The following is a 22,410-nucleotide window of genomic DNA, read 5'->3' on the forward strand; positions in this document are numbered from 1 at the left end:
TTATACTTGTCAAGTATATAATTAAATGTATGAAGAAATGAAGGTCATTTTAGATGAACTTCAAAGAATCTGTTTATCGAATTTATGAATTTTGATATGAAATGTCCTGTGTAAGAATATTCATGGTTTTATTATGGCTCTAGTGTTTGGTGGTTATAGTACAGACTAGTGTCATATGTGACTATAATAACCCACAGTCAGCAGGTGTGTGTGTGTGTGTGTGTGTGTGTGTGTGTGTGGGGGGGGGGGGGGGTTGTGCAGAGGACAGTGTCATAAACACACACACACACACACATTTACTGTTTGTCATTGTTACACAGCAGTAGGTTTTTCTTGACACTGGTGTGTGTGTGTGTGTGTTTTATCTCATCTCTGGGCTAGTGTTGGTTTTGTATGAATAAAGATCAGGTATTTCCATGTTGGATTTATTCCCTTTGTCCTGAGGTTTAAACTCCTTTCACATATGGACTTAAATATGTGTCCACATGTGGGACTAGACTTCATTACAGATATAGAGGGTATGCACATACGTCACTTCCCCCCCAGGCCACGCCCCTTTAAGTCAGACTGAGTGGCAAACACCAACCTGCTCAACATGATGGAGTATAGCAGTAAACACAGCCAGACCGGGAAAATGTGAAATATGAAATTAAATGAAGGACAATTGGACTGGACATGGATCCGTACGAGCTACCAAAGACCAAGTGGTCCATGAACACTGACATGTGGACACAAATGGAGGATCCTGACTTGATCCAGGATGGAGGGGATCAGCGCTATTTTTACCTGAAACAAATATACACGGTTTCATCATGACTGACAACCAGGGTCCAAAACTAGGGCCCAGAACCAGCTGATCCAAAGGTCATTTCCAGTAGACCGTGGACTGACCCCAGTGAATATATGCATGATCTACTGGGACTGAGCAGATTTACTGAGTCTAGTTCAGATCAAGTACTTTATCCAACACAGATACTACTGCTGTGGACCAGCAGGGCACCACTGCATTCTGGGAAATTAGCAGATTTATACCACCTGTTTTTAAATTCAGATATTATTCTTGAAATATTGTGGCATAATTGTCGGAATTTGACGACTTTAATCTCATAAACGAATGACATTTTTGTTAAATTATTTGTTTTGAGTTTGATTATGAGTTTTGTTTTTATAACTATGACTTTAGTCTCATAATATTGTGATTCTTTTTGTATTCGACTTTATTATCATAAAATTACAGGTTTTTTATTGATATTTTATGACTTTATACTCGTAGTGACAAGTGTTTTTATTTTCTCATGTTGCCTTATACTCCGTCATAGCTTTATTCTCCAGTTCCCCCGTATTTGAAAAACTAGGTTAGCCTCTGTTTAAGTTAGTTTACAAATCATGTAGGAGCACAAGGTTCACAATCACAAAATGAAGACAAAAACCACGAAAGATCTGATCATGAAACCAAGAGCTGCACTAAGAAGGAACGTTAGCCAAAACAATACATCATTTAAGGTCTGATTTGACCCAAAAGTACAGCCACAGATCTAGGTCTGGTTTCCTGGATTTGTGGATCCATCTACTTCTCTTTTCTTTGTCTTTCGGTGTCTGTAAAACGATAGCTCCAACTGCTTTTCAAACCTGTTCATACAATCAATCGCACAACAGCTCTTCCCCATTTTTTTTTTTTTTTTTTTTTAATTACCTCTGCCAAGGAGGTTATGTTTTTGCCAGGGTTTGTTTGTTTGTCTGTTTGTTTGTTTGTCTGTCCGTTAGTGTGCAACATAACTCAAAAAGTTATGGACAGATTTTGATGAAATTTTCAGGGTTTGTTGGAAATGGGATAAGGAAGAAATGATTAAATTTTGGTGGTGATCGGGGGTGGGGGGGCCCACGGGCGGGGCGCAGACCAGAAAATTTCATCAAAATCTGTCCATAACATTTTGAGTTATGTTGCACACTAATGGACAGACAGACAGACAGACAGACAAACAAACCCTGGCAAAAACATAACCTCCTTGGCGTGAGTGGGCCCACGGGGGGGGCCACTGATCAGCCTTGGTGGAGGTCTGCGCTCTCCGAGTGCTTCTAGTTTGTTTGTTTGTTTGTCTGTCCGTTAGTGTGCAACATAACTCAAAAAGTTATGGACAGATTTGGATGAAATTTTCAGGGTTTGTTGGAAATGGGATAAGGAAGAAATGATTAAATTTTGGTGGTGATCGGGGGTGGGGGGGCCCACGGGGGGGCCCATTTCCAACAAACCCTGAAAATTTCATCAAAATCTGTCTATAACTTTTTGAGTTATGTTGCACACTAACGGACAGACAAACAGACAGACAGACAAACAAACAAACAAACCCTGGCAAAAACATAACCTCCTTGGTGTGGGGGGGCCCACGGGGGGGGCCACTGATCAGCCTTGGCGGAGGTCTGCGCTCTCCGAGTGCTTCTAGTTAAATACTGTTCTTCAGTTTAGACAGTATTGGAGCCAACGCTGCCACTCATCTCCCTCTTCTTGCCACACAGTGGGTGTAACCATGGTGACTTCTGCTAGTGGTGACGTCACGTGCATACCCTCTATACTCTATGTCTGGACCTGATAAACAGTGGTGGGATTACCACCTTACAAAAGTAAACCATTACAGTAACAGATTACTTGTTGTTGTATCGCAGTAGTGTAAGACATTACTACTCAGTTCTCAGTCATATTTTACTCGGTACATGTTCAATAGTGCTTGTGTTACAACGCACATTTCACCCATAATTACCTCCGCCAAGGAGGTTATGTTTTTGCCAGGGTTTGTTTGTTTGTCTGTCTGTTTGTTTGTCTGTCCGTAAAGTTATGGACAGATTTGGATGAAATTTTCAGGGTTTGTTGGAAATGGGATAAGGAAGAAATGATTAAATTTTGGTGGTGATCGGGGGTGGGGGGGCCCACGGGGGGGGCCACTGATCAGCCTTGGTGGAGGTCTGCGCTCTCCGAGTGCTTCTAGTTTAATTACTCAAATGAAAAAAAAGTGCTTCTAGTTTAATTACTCAAATGAAAAAAAACTAGAAGCAATCAGAGAGCGCAGACCTCCGCCAAGGCTGATCAGTGGCCCCCCCCGTGGGCCCCCCCCACCCCCGATCACCACCAAAATTTAATCATTTCTTCCTTATCCCATTTCCAACAAACCCTGAAAATTTCATCAAAATCTGTCCGTAACTTTTTGAGTTATGTTGCACACTAACGGACAGACAAACAAACAAACAGACAAACAAACAGACAAACAAACCCTGGCAAAAACATAACCTCCTTGGCGGAGGTAACAAACCAGAAACAGTAAGACCGTGAGGACTTAATGAATCCAAAATGCGTCTGTAGAGTTCTATTTCCTGTTGGTGCTCAGCCAATGGATGAAGACGGCAGAAGACAGTCCATTGTCCACATGGATGTATGCTCAGTACTAACCCTAACCCTGCTTTAAGAAGCTAGTTAGCATGTTAGCATGACCCCTGTGATCAGCAATGACAAGGTAAGCTAACGTTTCTAGGACTAGTTAGAATTCTGTATCGATTGCAGATTTGCATTCCGGCATCCTTGACTCCGCCCCCTTTTTTAACATGTAAAATTTTGAAAAAAATGCAACCGTTACTGCTGGAATTCGAACATCGTAGACCATATTGTTACATATTCTGCGTTTCCATGACGTGGAACCGGCTTGACAGGACTCAGGTACCAGGTCCTATTCCTGAAGACCATTTCTATTACAGGATACTACCGACTTTAGAGTACCTGGTCGTCATAGCGATGCTACGTGTAACTTCTATGACATCTCCTCACAGAGTTGCTGATAAACTTGCTTGTTGCTTGTTGTCCTGTCAAACTCATGCTGAATCTTTTCATCATCCACCAAGGACAGAAATGTCTGAACCTCCTGGACCAACCAGGGTGGAGTTTTGTCAGCTGTCATCATGGATTAACCAACTGATATATTTACTGTCAACTTCAGAATCTGGGTTTGTTTCTTTTTTGTTTGTTTTTTTTTTAATGGTGGGTTGTGCATTAATGACACAGTGATGCAGGAACAACTCTCTGACCAATCGGGTGTCTGCAGTGTTTACATGTCACACCCAATTTGGAACCTCGATGGAGCAAGTACTAAAAAACTAGTACCAGATTCCAGGTTCTTTCACATAATGGAAACGCAAAAAGGCTGAGTTAAGTCAAGCCGGTACCATGTAGTGAAAACGTAGCATTACTGAGCTATTATCCACATGTACTATGGGATGCAAATTTATGTGTCCCAAGTAGGGATGTAACAATATGAAAATTTCATCTCATGGTTATTGTGACAAAAATTCACGGTTATCATTATTATTGTTGAAACTATGCTCAAAATGTTCAAAAAGTACTTAGACACACACTGAAATAATTTAACCAAGTTATATTTTGAAAAAACAACAACAACAAAAAAAAACAAATAAAATAATTGGCACAATCCACTTTCTGTTGCAGAAACGTTCAAATATTAACCCTTAGTGGTCTGAACCTATTTTGGTTGTTTTTCAGTACTTTTGATTTTACCTTTATAAACTATATAAACAAATGTTTACTATACCCATGTTTGGTATCTTTTTTTTCCAGCACAACTTCATCTATATCATCTGCCTATTATTTTTTCACTTTAGCCTACTATAAAAACATAAAAGGACAAAAAACACACAAAAAAAATATAAAATCCGATTTGAAAAATGTATATAATTTATTGCTTAAATGACACACAGATGCTTAATGAGCCTTTTCAAAGACTTTAAAAGTAAATATTGGTTCCAAATATTAGGTATATAAAATTAAAATTGTAATAAATTAAAACTATACTCAAATATTTGACATAAAAGCAGATCTTTACATAGGCATTTTCTCCGGAAAAGTGCGGTAATTAAACACGGTTATCATGATAATTAGACTTTAAATGGTAATACTAACCGTGCAATTTTACCGCGGTTTATCGTTATCGTTACATCCCTAGTCCAAGGCTCTCCTGTGTCTTGTATTGGGGGAAGGTCATGTGACTGCCCCTCTTCAGATCCATTTATTTCATTTTATTTCTCTGTTGAATTTCTTTCATTCTATTCCATAAATGTCTTTGTCTGTTCTGTATCCAGTGGTTCTATGAATCAGTCATTAAGGAATATGACATGATTTTTTCATGAAGTATAGAAACAATGTTTAACTTTTATTCTTATTGACACTATCAAAAGAGAAATTCAGGTTCTCAGGAAAATCGTCGCTTATCAATTAATCGTTAATCGATCAATAAGGTCAACCAACTAATGATTAATGGATTAATTGATAATTAGCATCCCTACTGTGGAACCTAATGCAGAGGTTTACTTTATAAACTGTTGGGTCATTTGTAGTGAAAGTGTGTGACTTGATGTCGAAGTTCTTCAGCTGTTTTCAGATCAGGTTGTTGATTCAGGTATAAACATGAGTCAAACCATGTGTATTCAAACCGTCCAATCACATGGACTGTTGCTAAGGTGTGTTTGGACCTAAAAGATGAGTGAACCAATGGAAGTGAAGCCTTATGTGGGGACTGAGGTTTTTATCGTTAATGAAAACTAACGAAATGACGAAAACTAGAACTGAAAAAAAAAAACATTTTCGTTAACTGAAATAAATAAAAACTACAATTAAAAGAAAAAACGATAACTAACTGAAACTGTATTGTGTCCTTACAAAACTAACTAAAACGTATAAAAATTATGGAAAAATTCCCTTCATTTTCGTCTTTGTCGATGTTGGATTGATATGAAATCGATTTATTTCACTTGAGCAATTTTAGCTAACGGCACCATACGGTACTTCATGGTCCGTCACTTCTCATCACATGTCGTTTCCAGTCGTCTTCTGGTCCCCACTCTACCTGGAAACATGGAGACTAAAGTTGGGAGAAAGCAGCAGAGTCCTGTCTGGGATTTATTTGAATACAACAGCGAAGAAGAGAAAAGATACGACAAAACTAGAATTAATACTAGAACTAAACTAAAACTAAGCATTTAGAAGAAAACAAAAACTAATACAAACTAGTAAGCCTGCTCTAAAAATGAATTAAAACGAACTGATTTAGAGGGAAAAAAAAGTCAAAACTAAATAAAACTAAACTATATAACAAGTGTTCAGAGAACACAAACCTCTGCCAAGCACCACAAACGGTGTGCATGTGTGGATCGACTATTTCTTTTTAAATTCAACAGTTTCCAGGTTGTTCCATACAGCAGAAAAAGTTGAAGCTTGGTACCAGTCATGTGTATGTCAAATTAGATTAAATTCCAATCAACATTTGTTGAGTTATAATGAAAAATACGTTGTGAATGGGATTTTCAGTGTTAAATGTAAATGTCCACAGAGTCCACATTCCACAGTGGATGTGGACAGTTTTGTGCCAGATACACGATATTGTTATAAGCTACGGGTGGATCAAATTGGAGGCTAATCTGAGTCATTTTGAATTTTTTATGAATTTTTGAAAATTGCTCAACGATGAGAGATAGGAAAATTGTAGATATTGTGACCCTGCTGTGACCTTGAACTTTGAAAATTTAATGGGTTGGTCCCAGGTCCTAGGCCTATCAGTGGGTACAATTTGGTAAAGATGGTTGGAATAGTTTTCCTGTAAAGTTGCTAACAAACAAACACACAAAGCAAAGTGATCACAATACCTCCAGGCAGAGGTAATGAAAAATCCCAAACTATTAGAACCTTGGTGGGGACTCCATTAAAAGAACTACAGATGGCGCTATTGGGCCGTTTTACAACAGTCACACCCACACTCCAGTTTTCTTCCACGTCTGAAGTGAGTCATGGTGTCACAGCTGCAGCCACTGAATGAAAGTCACCATTTGGAAAATCAGATGAATGACTAAAAATTCAAAATGACTCATGTTTTCATTCATGTCCTCAGAATAATGACAGTTTAGCTCCATGTTTACTGAGCAGCTGAACATAATGACTCTGTTCGCACTAATACAGCGGCAGATGGGACGGACACAAATACAGGTTTAAACGGGTCCATTCCTCCAGTGGGTCAAACCAATCTGTACCACAAACACAGGAAAACAAATGCATAAAAACAAATATTAGTGTTGGACTGTAAATAGGACAGAACTATTATGGGATGGAACAGGCTTTAGTCTGTGATGTCGGTAATGACCCAGTGAGTTAAAGGGCTCATATTAATGTAAACCCACTGTATGTGTGGATTTGGACCCGAATAGTTCAGACAGTTTGAATTTGAACCCTCTAAAACTATGTTTAGGTTCATTTGGACAAAACCCCAGTGGATTTATACAACCTGTTGGAATTCCTGTTGTGTGTTGGTTTTGTGTTGTTTTTGTGTTGTTTTGTGTTGGTTGTTTTGTGTTGGTTGTTTTTGTGTTGGTTGTGTGCTGGTTTTGTGTTGTTAGTGTGATGGTTTTGTGTTGGTTGTGTGCTGGTTTTGTGTTGTTAGTGTGTTGGTTTTGTGTTGTTAGTGAGTTGGTTTTGTGTTGTTAGTGAGTTGGTTTTGTGTTGTTAGTGTGTTGTTTTTGTGTTGTTAGTGTGTTGGTTTTGTGTTGGTTGTTTTTGTGTTGGTTGTGTGTTGTTTTTGTGTTGTTTTGTGTGGGTGTGTGTTGGTTGTGTGTTGGTTGTGTGTTGTGTTTGTGTTGTGTGCTGTTTATGTGTTGTTTTTGTGTCGGTTGTGTGTTGTATTTGGGTTGTGTTTGTGTGTTGTGTTGGTTTGTGTTATGTTTGTGTTGTTTTTGCGTTGTGTTTGTGTGTTGTTTTTGTGTTGTTTGTGTGTTGTTTTTGTGTTGTTTGTGTATTGTTTTTATCTTGTGTTTATGTTGATTGTGTTGTGTTTGTGTATTGTTTTAGTGTTGTTTGTGTGTTGTGTTTGTGTATTGTTTTAGTGTTGTTTGTGTGTTTGTGTGTTTTAGTGTTGTTTGTGTGTTGTGTTTGTGTTGTTTGTGTGTTGTTTTTGTGTTGTTTGTGTGTTGTATTTGTGTGTTGTTTTTGTCTACTTTGTGTGTTGTTTTTGTGTACTTGGTGTGTAGTTTTAGTGTTGTATTTGTGTGTTGTGTTTGTGTTGTGTTTGTGTTATTTGTGTTGCTTTTGTTCTCCTGTGTGTTGGAGTTCAAACCCAGTCCATATGTTCCGTGTTGACAGTTCATACATGCATCTGTGTGGAATCCAGACAGTTTTAAAAAGCTGCTCTTTGGAAGGATTTTGTTTGTTTGTTTATTTTGTATTTTTGTGTTAACATGCAGCATATCTACATCCATCCACGTAGGTGGACAGGGCATTTCTGTGAACTAATATCTCATCGTTCTGACATACGTTCTTATTATAGAAGACATGTCAGTATTTGTACACTTTATTTGGCCCTCTTCTTTCATAAACACCATCGGTGGTGGATGTTGACCATAAACCTGATCTGAACATGAACTGTGTGTGAAAGCTTCTACGTCTGTTTGTTCTGTGGCTGTAGAAGAAGACGCTCAGTCACAGCAGTGAACAGATGGCAGATTAAAACACACACACACTCTACTTTAAATCATGTTTGCATTTTCCACCATCACATAAATATTATACTACAGCTGTCTGTCAAATATAATAGAAGACTTTATAAAAATATCACACAAAACACTGAAAAGTGTACAAAAACTACAAGATCAAATATGAAATATACTCATTCTACTAAAATATACAAAAGCTAACTGTATACTGCGGATAAGAATATGTAGGACATATAAGGATATATACTGGAAATACAGGATCTGTACAGGCAATATAGGATATATACTGGAAATACAGGATCTGTACAGGCAATATAGGATATATACAGGCAATATAGGATATATACTGGAAATACAGGATCTGTACAGGCAATATAGGATATATACTGGAAATACAGGATCTGTACAGGCAATATAGGATATATACAGGCAATATAGGATATATACTGGAAATACAGGATCTGTACAGGCAATATAGGATATATACTGGAAATACAGGATCTGTACAGGCAATATAGGATATATACTGGAAATACAGGATCTGTACAGGCAATATAGGATATATACAGGTAATATAGGATATATACAGGTAATATAGGATATATACAGGCAATATAGGATATATACAGGCAATATAGGATATATACAGGTAATATAGGATATATATAGGCAATATAGGATATATACAGGCAATATAGGATATATACAGGCAATATAGGATATATACTGGAAATACAGGATCTGTACAAGCAATATAGGATATATACTGGAAATACAGGATCTGTACAGGCAATATAGGATATATACTGGAAATACAGGATCTGTACAGGCAATATAGGACATATACAGGCAATATAGGATATATACAGGTAATATAGGATATATACAGGTAATACAGGATATATACAGGCAATATAGGATATATACAGGTAACATAGGATATATACAGGTAATATAGGATGTATATAGGCAATATAGGATATATACAGGCAATATAGGATATATACTGGAAATACAGGACCTGTACAGGCAATATAGGATATATACTGGAAATACAGGATCTGTACAGGCAATATAGGATATATACAGGCAATATAGGATATATACAGGTAATACAGGATATATACAGGCAATATTGGATATATACAGGGATATATACAGGTAATATAGGATATATACAGGCAATATAGGATATATACAGGTAATATAGGATATATACAGGCAATATAGGATATATACAGGTAATATAGGATATATACAGGCAATATAGGATATATACAGGTAATATAGGATATGTACAGGCAATATAGGATATATACAGGTAATATAGGATATATACTGGAAATACAGGATCTATACAGGCAATATAGGATATGTACAGGCAATATAGGATATGTACAGGTAATATAGGATATATACAGGTAATATAGGATATATACAGGCAATATAGGATATATACAGGAAATACAGGATATATACAGGAAATATAGGATATATACAGGTAATATAGGATATATACAGGCAATATAGGATATATACAGGAAATACAGGATATATACAGGAAATACAGGATATATACAGGCAGTATAGGAAATCAGGGTGCTGTTCGGCGGGGGTGTGGGGGGGTATCGTCTGGTTTCCGTCGTACTTAAAATACTATAGGGGGAGGGCGGTGTGAAAGTGAAATGTAACGCCCATTTACCTTTTCTCTGCTTCCTGAATCTTTGCAAACTTTCATTTGAGGGGGTAGGATGTTTGTCCTGGGCTGTTATATGTTATACATATGTATAATAAGTCTAATGTAACAGTGATTGTTTTTTTGTATGAAATTTATGGTGTGGCGGAGAGGATTTTGCTGAGGCACTGCGCCAAAAAGATGAGTTGTGGCGCTGCGCCACGGCAAAACCTGACCAGCGGAAATGCTGAGTTAGGTTTATTGAAGGATAGCATGTTAAGGGGATGGATAGAGAAGTGTGTGTGTGTGTGTGTGTGTGTGTGTGTAGGCCACATGAGAGGCTGCAGAAACTGGCAGCAAAGCAGCGTCTGTCTGACAGAAAACTGTAGAGCAATAATGGTTGTTTAAGGCCAGAAACTCACATTTCTGTGCACATTTTAATTAACTTTGTTTTATTTACTTTATAAAACTTCAGGAAGCCATTTATTTATTTAAATTTTCATTTAAGTTTATAAGGCATGCTGCTGAGCCTGGGAGCTCCCTGCACTTTTTGTTAGAATTTTTAAACAAATATATTTATTGTCTAAGATTAATAAAACAAAAAACTTTAACATGTTGCAAACCTGAAAAATTGTTTAATAAACATATGCTTAAAGGCATTTAAAGTTTAAATAAAGTTAAGTGTTGGAGTTCATATTACTGAAAATTTTGACACCAATATTTTCAGTTTTGCTGCAAATTAATATCGGCTCCAAATATCGGTTATCGGCCTCCTTTACTACTAATCATATATATATATATATATATATATATATATATATATATATATATATATATATATATATATATATATATATATATATATATATATACAGGGAACATAGGATATATAGAGGAAATATAGGATATATGCAGGAAATATAGGATATATACAGGGAATATAGGATATATACAGGTGATATAGGATATGTAGAGGAAATATAGGATATGTAGAGGAAATATAGCATATATACCGGAAATATAGCATATATACAGGAAATATAGGATATATAGAGGAAATATGGGATAAATACAGGAAATATAGGATATATACAGGTAATACAGGATATATATATACAGGCAGTATAGGATATATATACAGGTAATATAGGATATATACGGGTAATATAGAATATATACAGGCAATAAAAGATATATATACAGGCAATACAGGATATATGCAGGAAATGTGGGATATATACAGGTAATATAGGATATATACAGGAAATATAGGATATATATATATATATATATATATATATATATATATATATATATATATATATATATATATATATATATATATGCAGGCAATGTAGGATATATACAGACAATACAGGATATATTCAGGTAATATAGAATATATACAGGCAATATAGGATATATATACTGGCAATATGGGATATATACAGGTAATACAGGATATATGCAGGGAATATAGGATATATACAGACAATAAAAGATATATACAGGTAATATAGGATATATATACAGGCAATATAGGATATATACAGGTGATATAGGATATATACGGGTAATACAGGATATATATAGGCAATATGGGATATACATATACAGGCAATATAGGATATATACAGGTAATATAGGATATATACAGGCAATATAGGATATATTATTTAGCCAATTTTTTTTGTGATTCTTAAGGTCAACCAGTAACATGGCAGACATCTGCTCCTAATCACAATGATTTAGTTTTGTTTTTGTTTTTTTTGTTTTTTAAGCTTTTCTTTCTGTTGGAGTCATCCACTATCAGTAGTTTGTAGAAAATCCTATTATGTTTGGCTGTTAATCACAAAAGACTAAAATGAATTTGAATTCATTTCATATGTGGCATAAATCTATACTAATGTCTGTGTCTTCATAAGGTGTATATGTATTAGATGTATACAACCCCAGTGATGTAAAAATATAACATTAACTGCACTTACACTGATGGCAGTAAGAGGTCCAGTCAGATTTCACTGTTACATACCGAGGCACTAAGTCATGATTTTGACTCATACGATGTTTTTTTTTTTTTCACCACAGAGGCAGAAATGGGCCCAAAAACTGTTCTGTCAGATTTAGTGTGTAATGAACTAAACCGTATGACATCAAACCCAGAGGCATCAGTGTTTGGAGGGTTTAACTGAACCGCATCCACCCGCTGCAGGTCAATAGGGTCACATTCTAATATCTATCCTCATTAATGGATTGCTTGGCAACAGCAGATGGTTGCCTGGCAACAGTATTACTCCATAGCATGTTGGCTGTGGTGGAAAGTCATGCAGTAGTGAGATGGGAAGGGGGGAGGTGTAATAATTCTACAGCCACTGAGACAAATGAGATATACTGCAGAGTCAGCGATTGAACTGAACTACACGCACACAGTATTATTTTATTATGGGCTTTAAATGTGCACGGTCATCACACACAGTCTGAAAAGAACATGTTCACATAGCACTGGGATGGACAATAAAAACAACATCACATTTTTGTCAGTACTGATCAATATCGATAATTATCACAGTGTATAATTTGACAGATAGATAGATATAAATAATAATGAAATCAAGAAATAGAAAATAATCAAGAACATAAAAATATACAATATATTCAATGAAATGAACACAATATACAATTCATTAAAAAAAGAAAAATTCAAAATAAGGACAAATTGAGAAAGAAAATAAAAGAAAAATTAAAACAATAATCCAAACTTGAAGAAAAATTATGAAAACCTGAACAAAATCATCAATGTAATTAAAAAAAAGTTTAAAATAAGCAAAAAAAAAGTGGAATATGGAAATACATCAACCAAAAAAGAAAACCAAATGTCACACAAATGTGACAATTTCATTTATGTCTGAAAAGGAGGAAGAAGAAGCTGAGCTGATATTGTCCAACCCCAGTTTTACACGACTCGTCTAATCAGCTGATGTTTACAGTTTGTAGAAAGAACAGGTCAGTTATTAAATTACAGAAAAAGAGAATAAATGATAACATCCCATCAATAACTGTTACTGTTGCACACCTGTTCACTGGTTCTGTATCTGTGGAAGAGAAGGTTTTATACGTCTGATTAAATGTTGTGACGTTCTCACACTGTTTGATATTTAGTTCCATTCGATTCCACGACATGAAAAGAACATCTTTTTCAGATGTGTTCAGCATAAATATCGGCACCAATATTTATCGGTCCGATATTGAAAAAAATGACGTTATTCAGATAATTCCGATAATTAAAAGGGGGGGTAGCGGTCTGTGATTGTGTGTGTGTGACAGAATCTCCGCAGCAAAAAAGTTAATAAATCGGTTACATACACTGGTCTACAAGGAAAATGCTTCCAGAATAAAAGTAATGAAATTTTATCACATGAGAGTCACTGATAAAGAAAAGTCAAGTAAAAAATGCTGATTGGCTGAACTTTCCAAGATACAGCCTTGGGTCAAAATGTGAAATTCAAGAATTAACGAGAGAATGGGTTTAACTCAAAAGGAATATTTGTCTCAGAGCTACAAGATCTACTTCAAAACACTGTCTGCACATTAGAATACATTCACTTTACAGGTTCTATTTAGTGGAAGATTTATAAAACTATTATATAAATGTACATAAACCAATATATATGTGTAATAACACTTAATAATATACCTTGAAAACATGAGCAAACCGGCACTTTTGCCATTTATTTTCCAATTAATCTTATTAAAATACGTAACATTTAGCACATTTAATCTCTGAAGCAAATCATTTCTAAAAAATTGTAGACCAGTGATATTGGCCGATACGCTATAATCGGGTGGTCGGGCTCTAATTTCCACCAAATCCTTTAATTTGAGTTTGTGTGACTAATACTAGTTCACTGGTGTGTTCCAGATATGCTCTATGGTTTATTATCTGTTTTGGAAGTGTTCATAATGGTTGAATGTTGGTGTTAGTTGTGAATATTGTGGCCGAATAACAGTATGATGGTCTTCAGATGTACATTTATATTTATGCATTTGGCAGATGCTTTTTTCCAAAATGACTTACAGGGGAAAAACCAAAATAAAAGAATAAAATACAAGAACAGATTAACCCTTTCATGCATGAATTATGAGAACCTTAAGATTTTATTCCTGAGTGTTTTTATTCTTCTTTAAGCATGAAAAAAACAGTGCGATTGAATTTTTTTATGAACTTATTTTTCAGGGAGTTACAAAAATGTCTACTCAGCTGGATGGGATGCGTTAAATTTTTGAAGCGAAGACATATATTTAAAACCCATCATCATAAAGTGATATACTGTGTGAAAACTATGAAATAAAAACATTTTTAATGCAGCTAATCTGATGTTTTCTCACATTTTGTCATATTCTAATACTAGTTATGGAGATAATACGCAAAAAAAACCCAAAAACTTTTTGTCTGAGAAAATTAGCAGCTGATTAACATTCAAAAATGTTAGTGCATATCAGGTTTATCAAGAACAGTAAAGTTACATTTAATGGTCTGAATGTCAGTGTAGATGATGCATGAGCATCCATTGTGTTGGTTGATATCCTTTTGAGATCCAGAAAAGTGAAGATCTATAGCTTTTTTTTTTTTTTACATTAAACATTCATCTTGATTGGAAACTGCATAATGCAACAGTTTTTTCAGATACATTTTTAAAATTATTTTCATTTATTTATTTTTTAATGGAATGTCCTTTGCAATGAACAGCATTTTTTTTAAAAATTTATTTATTAAAACTGTCAAACTTTAGTCCACTACAGAGGACAAAAATGCATTGCTGGGTCTCAGGAGGACATGGAATTAAAACAACTAAGCCCATGAATGTACAAGAGAACAGCTGGAGAATATCTGTCCACTATAGTGACCACTATGCATGAAAGGGTTAAAGACATAAAGCTGCTGTACAATTAAAAACAGTGCCGTACAGAAGAAGAAAGAAGAAAAATGATAGACTGAAATACAAGAATAGATTAAGAAGATATAATTGAGATGCAGAATCATGATCCACTCTGAAAATACACAGGTGAACCTCCACTTTAAGATGTTTTCCTCTGGTTTCTGCAGACGGAAGCTGTGTGTGATGACCTGATGTTATTGTTTCCTCACAGGAAACTCCATTTCTGCATCATTTTGAACCTAATTTGTTCCAATATTTTGTGCATCTGTATGAAGCACACACAGTTTCCATGTACAAGCAGCTGTGTTTCCATTGTAGAAGTAAACTGTGGAGGTTTAAGTTGTACATGGAGTCAAAAATATTTGTACATTTAATGCAACTCTGAAATATGCGTAAATCAGATTCAGGTGTTGGAATTCACAGCTTATAAAGGTCATTTTTATCGTTCTTTCTTCAGCAGCATCAAATAACATGTTGCACAAACTGTGACAGATGCGAAAAACTGCAAATAAAAGGATTGAAATGACCTCATTAGATTAGCATTAATGATGTAAACCCATAGATTAGTGCAATGCTCTCAATGAAATACTGTAATGACTGTAATTAAACTAATGATAACCAAGTAGGAAGATTTTAACAGTTATTATGTAGTAGTAATAAGTTCATCAATATATTTAATATTATTTAATAATAATAAGTGCTGTAGGTTATGGGACAGGTTTGTTTTTTACTTGTTTTCTTTTGTTTTGATCTAAAAGACAATAGTTGTCTCATTTGAGGTGTTTAGTTTAGTTTGTTTCCAGATCAAAGGACATTTGATGAAGTACAGTGTTATTGTAAATGGCTTTACGTATTCTGTCAGAGTTTTGTCTTATTTTTGTCTTATTGTGTCTTCTTTTTGTCTTATTCTGTCTTATGTTTGTCTTTTTTTTTTTGTCTTATTCTGTCTTATTTTGACTTATTTATGTCTTATTCTGTCTTACTCTGTCATATTTTTGTTTTATTCTGTCTTATTTTTGTCTTATTCTGTCATATTTTTTGTCTTATTTTCTTATTTTTGTCTTATTCTGTCTTGTTTATGTCTTATTCTGTCTCATTTTTGTCTTATTTTGTCTTAATTTTGTCTTATTGTGTCTTAATTTTATCTTATTCTGTCATATTTTTGTTTTATTCTGTCTTATTTTTGTCTAATTCTGTCATATTTTTGTCTTATTTTCTTATTTTTATTTTATTCTGTCTTATTTATCTTAATCTGTCTTGTTTTTGTCTTATTTTGTCTTATTCTGTCTTATTTTTGTCTTATTCTGTCTTCTTTTCGTATTTATATTATATATATATATTTTTTTTTTGTCTGTCTCTCTCCAGGGGCTGGTGACAGTCATCATGTTCCGAAACAGTCTGAAAATGCTTCTGGGAGGCCGAGGCCGTAAGAACAACAGCAGTGGTCAGTATGAACAGATCTGAGTGGATGTTGGCTTTTAACAGTCTGAGATATAAAAAAAAAACTGCATAAACTAATAAGGTTGAATTAAAACCATCTTCATCCTCACACTTCCTCAGGCCTGATGTAGAGTTTTATATATTTATTTTTTTTATAATATTTTTTCTTCTGTTGAATTGATAATTTCTTTCTTGCTACTTTTTATTCTACTTGAATGGAGTGACTGTAACATCCATTCATTTCTCCTGGGATTAATAAAGTATTCTAGTTCTGATTACAATGGACATAGCTTGTTAATGGTTTTTTTTTTTAAATCTAATTACAGTGTTTTAGAGTCTGAGGGAATGACATCAGTTTTGTAAACACCAGTATTTCAATAAATTAGTATGTTTATAAAAGTTGAGCACAGGAAGCATGAATGAAATCAATTACATTTGTATTTTTATACATGACTTATTATTTTTTATGGGTTTGTGTCAGGTTTTGTGTGTCTGTAACAGTCTTGGAGGGTTTGTTTAATTCCATTTACAACTTGAACCTTCTGTCCTCCAGCAGGTGGCAGTAGCGTTGACTCAGAGGGGTCAGAGGTCAGGATTATGGAGGGTTTCACTCGGTCACTCCCCTCATCTCCCCTCCTTAACCTCCGACTGACTAAGAGACCTGGTAGGACCATCCACACATGTTACACACTCTACACACACTCCCATGTCCAATCAGACTGATGGTACCAGAGGTAGGTCAGGTACCATCAGGTAGGTCTGGTACCATCAGGTAGGTCTGGTACCAGAGGAAGGTCTGGTACCATCAGTTACCGTCCTGGAACATGCTGGGGTTGGTTTGTCTAGTTTGTATTTGCTTGAACAAGTCTGTAATCTGTGTCAGTGCTCAACGTAGAACAAAGCATCATCACATTGGCTCCGTTCACACTGCAGGCCTTAATGCCCAACCCCGATTTATTGCTCAATTCTGATTTTTTGTTTGGCTGTTCACATTATATTTTTAGATGTGGCCTGTCTGAGGAGTGCTGTGTGAACAACTCCTGAAGTGACCCACATGCACAGCTGGTCATTAAGGACATCACACACACAACAGTGTTTACAGAAGTGAACATGACAGTAACCAGTGGACTTTATGGTCTAATGCTAAAAACAGTGTGTGGCAGCAGTCGGGAAATTTGTGAGTGGGTGATATGAAACGGGAGGAAGAGGAGAAAGAAACTGAATATTTGAATGTCTATGTGGAGCAATAACTGCAACATCTGTACAGAGGAGTATGTGGGTGTGGTGTCAGAGCCAGGAGTGGTGGGATCAGGATGAGACTGGTTTCACAGAGCAGGAGTTCTTCCAGAACTTCAGAATGTCAAGGAATACGTTTCACTACATTTGTCAGCACGTCGTTCAGGAGACCCATGTCCTTGAAAAACCCAGTAGGAGTGGGGCTGTATTGGTTAACAACGGGGGTGGGTTACCGCACTTTGGCTGATCTGTTTGGCATCACAAAGTCCTCCGTCTGTGTAATGTGTGTCATGACCCCTAATGACATCAAAGTCACATTCAATGCGACCTGGCTGTTGAGATCGTGGTTACATGTTAAAAAATCCAATATCTATCTGATTCAGTACCACGTTTGAAAATGGCCCAAATCTGATTTGAACAGATCAGATTCCATGTGACTTGTGCTGTTCACTGTCATGAAAGAATCTGACCTGAGTCACACAGGGGAAAAAATCAGATTTGGGCCACATTTACCTGCAGTGTGAACGGAGCCTTAGTGTCAGGATGAAGGTGTTTTGTTGTTACACATAGAGAAGAAAGGTGATATGAGCTGGACTCACATGCAGGGAGGGATTCCACTGACAGACAGCAGAGGCCACTGGTCTCTATCACATACTAGTGTCAGCAGATCCAAGTCAACTAAAGCAATGAGGGACAATATTTAAATCCTGGGAGTCACACATTAGTTGGTGCAGAATAGTTGTGTCTATATATAACAGCAGGTCACACTAACAGGAACTCTCCAACGTTAGTTGAGCCAATACCATCAGTTTAAAAGTGGCATTAGACACACATAGTAGTCACTGGTTTTGTTGTGGGCAGATGAACTGAGGAGGATGTGAGACACAGTTTCTGACTTGACCCCAGGATGACCTGTGAAACAGCTGACATCCTTGGCATGGTTAGTGGAGGCAGACAAGAGGGAAGTCAACAACAGTGGCGGTCCTAGCTTGAATGACACCCTGGGCAAGAATCCCCTCGAGCCCCCCCCCCCCCCCCCCAAAAAAAAAAAAAACACATCAAAGTGATGTTTTATTATATGTCCACAAGGACATCTAAAAATACATAAAAACTGACAGGGTCTGTATGAAAAAAAAAAAAAATAAATTAAATAGACAATATCCTGACAACAGCCTACTGTCGTGTGATGTGAGTAAAGGGTTCCCATGTTTCCAATTTGCCATTCCTGAACTTGTTAAATGAATGATCCCTTTTATAAACAATTTGCAACAGAAGCAAAAAAAAAGGCTGTTGATCTTCTCTAAATATATCAGCCAACTTCTAACAATTTTTTCTTCTAAACAATCACACACACACACACATTTGCAAAAACCGACCTGAAGGATCCTCCTGCTGGGGAGAAGTAGGATCGAACCAGTCTTCATCCTCAGTATCAGACGTTAGTGGAGACACTGTCTTTGAGGACATAGATGGTGTCTGTCCCTGAAGTGTCCAGCTCATTCTGGAGGCATGTGTATCTGTGGAGGTAGATGGCAGTTCCTCATCCTGAGACACTGAGAACATTCCAGAAGCTGAGGGGGTAGATGGCAGCTCGTCCTGACCAGTGGGATGGGATGAGCCAAAATATTTTAGAAGTGCCCCTGAAACGGCATCAAAAGGCAGTAAATATAACTGTGAACCTGATCTAAAACATCCATGAATTATACATTTAAATAAACATACCTTTGTATACTATTACTGTCTGTCCTTACACACTATTAATCTAACTCTCAGGGAGAAACAGGACACACTTTCAGTGATGACCTGTTCAGATATAGACTACCTTTATCACAAAATAGAGTTTTAGCAATTAACATTCGTCTTTGAAGCCACTGCATTGTAAATTCCGTTAGCTAGTTACAGGACAGGACCTGACAACATTAACCCAAATGATCAATATAAATAATAACTGAACTTGTAGCACTAACAGTCTTATTGCACCACACATGATGATGAAATCATATATCATGTTTGTTAGTTCAGTTCAGACAAAATATTGTTGTATTAGAGCAGAGCTAGCGTCATAGGTAAAGCTAACAAATGTAAGAGTTAGAACCTGCCTGATGAACCTTAGCCCTGTTTTCAGAACATGCACAGTAATATGGACAGAACATCTGCAGACCTTTGTCTTTGCCCGTTTCTCCTCTTCTTCTTTTTCTAAACTGAACACCTGACTGACCCACAGGTGAACTGTGCCACGCTGCCCCTCCCCCTCCCCCTCCCCCTCCCCCTCCTCCTTCTCCTTCTCTTGCTGCTTCTGTGCACGCGCCGCACAGCACCACCACAGCATGCAGGGGCGCCTGCACAACAGAGGGGGCGCTATTGTGCCAACTCCCTGGCACACCAGGGAATTGGCAGATAGATTGACTCAGTTTTTTTAAGAGCTCGTGGCACGGCGCCCCTCATGAAATGCCACCCTGGGCAATTGCCCACTTTGCCCATATGAGAAATCACCCCTGGTCAACAACAGTATATTCTTATTGACTATAATTAAAATAGTTGTTGAAGTAATGATTCAGCTGCAAATGGAGAAAATATATAAGTGAACTTCCACTTTTGGGACCACGGTTAACAACAACTATTTAGGAAAGAAATAGTCAAGAAAATGGAAAAAATACAGGAAATGTACCAACATTTGTTTAAAAAATGGAAGGGTTAACTTTATTAGCTTTATTGTCCCCATAGGGAAATATAGTCTGCATTTTGTCCATCCTAATACACACAGTAGTCAGCATTAGCATTAGCATTAGCACACATTAGGAACAGTGAGTTGCTATTGAAGGTGCTCAGGGACTGACTCCAGGTCTTCATCAGGACCTTGCTCATGGACACTGACCGCAGAATAAACCATATACAATCAAGGATGTTAAACTCATTTTAGTTCAGGTTCCAAATACAGGCCAGTATGATCTCAGGTGGATCAGACCAGTAAAATAGTTTCATAATAACCTATAAATAATGAAAACTGCAAATTTCCCTCTTTATTTTAGTGTAAAAAAAGCAAAATTGCATGAAAATGTTTACATGTAGAAACTATCCTTTCACAAAAAATGTAGATTACCTGAACAAATATGAACAACTGAAATGCCCTGAGAAAAATAAGTGCAGTTTTAATAATATTCTGTCTGTTACTAAATGTTTGGTGTATTTGTAGGTCCACTGCGATCTGTGAAATTGCACTTATTTTTCTTAACATATTTCAGGTTGTTCATGTTCTTCACATTTTTAAGGAAATTTAGATGTAAACATTTTCATCATGTAATTTTAATTCTTTTACTGTTATTATTTGACTGGTCCGGTCTCAGATCATACTGGGCGGAATGTGGAACCTGGAAGTGAATGAGTTTGATACCCCCCCACACAGCCTAGACCAACCCTCCAGTGTACCCAGCTGGATCTGAAGGTGACGCCTAAACACCTACTGAAGCATTTGTTGTCTTAGGCTCGTACAGAAACTCCCAGCTGTGGGAGAGTGGGTGACCTCTGACCTCCACATTTGATCTTCCCTGTGTGACTTAGAGAGAGGGAGACTACAGAAATGTAACCCAACCCCCTAGAAGTTTGTCCTGCCTTCGTCCTCCTCTTCTGCTGCTCCTCCTCTTCCTCCTCCTGGGGCTTGATTTGACACACTTTAAACATCTCTGTAACCCTAAACTAAAGTAGCACTAAAGGAATTTGAAGTCCATGGTTGAGAGGACAAAATGTAAGTATTAGATTTTGTTGGATAGGGAGTTTCCTCTGTTTCCTACTTTTTATTTTTTTGTTGCTAAAACACTTCAAATCTAACCAACAACCTTAAAATGTGACAATAAGAGCGACATGAAAATGTATTGAAACGAGAGCATCTATCCATGATTCAGTTCAATTTTTACCTCCGTCAGGAGGTATTGTGATCACTTTGCTTTGTTTGTGTTTGTGTTTGTTTGTTTGTTTGTTTGTTTGTTTGTTAGCAACTTTACAGGAAAACGATTACAACCATCTTTTCCAAATTTTCCCCACAGATAGGCCTAGGCCCTGGGACCAACTCATTAAATTTTGGGCCAAGTAGGCCAAAGTTCAAGGTCACAGCAAGGTCACAAAATCTGCAATTTTCCTATCTGTCATCATTGAGCAATTTTCGAAAATTCATAAAAAATTCAAAACGACTCTGATTAGCCTCCAATTTGATCCACCTGTAGCTTATAACAATATCTTGTATCCACTGTGGAATGTGGACTCTGTGGACATTTACATTTAACATTGAAAATCCCATTTACCACACATTTTTCATTATAACAAATATTGATTGGAATTTAATATAATTTGACATACACATGACTGGTACCAAGCTTCAACTTTGTACTTCGTTTGTTTGTTTGTCTGTCTTTTTGTCTGTCTGTCTGTCTGTCTGTGTGCAAGATAACTCAAAAAATTATGGACAGATTTGGATCAAATTTTCAGGAAATGTTGATACTGGCACAAGGAACAAATGACTACACTTTGGTGGTGCTTGGGGGGTGGGGGTGGTGGCACTGATCTGTCTTGGCGGAGGTCTGTGCTCTCCGAGTGCTTTTC

At 36.6% G+C, this 22,410-nt stretch overlaps 1 protein-coding gene across 2 annotated transcripts in view; it reads left to right on the forward strand.

The window, feature by feature from the left end:
• The window catches only part of LOC115423512 (protein TANC2-like), a 93,609-nt gene that overhangs the window by 24,033 nt on the left and 47,166 nt on the right, over positions 1 to 22,410 (forward strand). Inside the window, exons 2-3 of one of the 2 annotated variants that reach the window (XM_030140358.1) lie at positions 16,507 to 16,585; positions 17,135 to 17,245. In XM_030140358.1, coding sequence (XP_029996218.1) covers positions 16,525 to 16,585; positions 17,135 to 17,245 — 172 coding nt within the window. In that variant the 5' untranslated portion in view covers positions 16,507 to 16,524. The remainder of the gene's footprint in view (positions 1 to 16,506; positions 16,586 to 17,134; positions 17,246 to 22,410) is intronic. The other variant, XM_030140359.1, reaches the window with a different exon arrangement.

This window comes from Sphaeramia orbicularis, chromosome 8 (assembly GCF_902148855.1).
Source record: "Sphaeramia orbicularis chromosome 8, fSphaOr1.1, whole genome shotgun sequence".
Classification (NCBI taxonomy): domain Eukaryota; kingdom Metazoa; phylum Chordata; class Actinopteri; order Kurtiformes; family Apogonidae; genus Sphaeramia; species Sphaeramia orbicularis.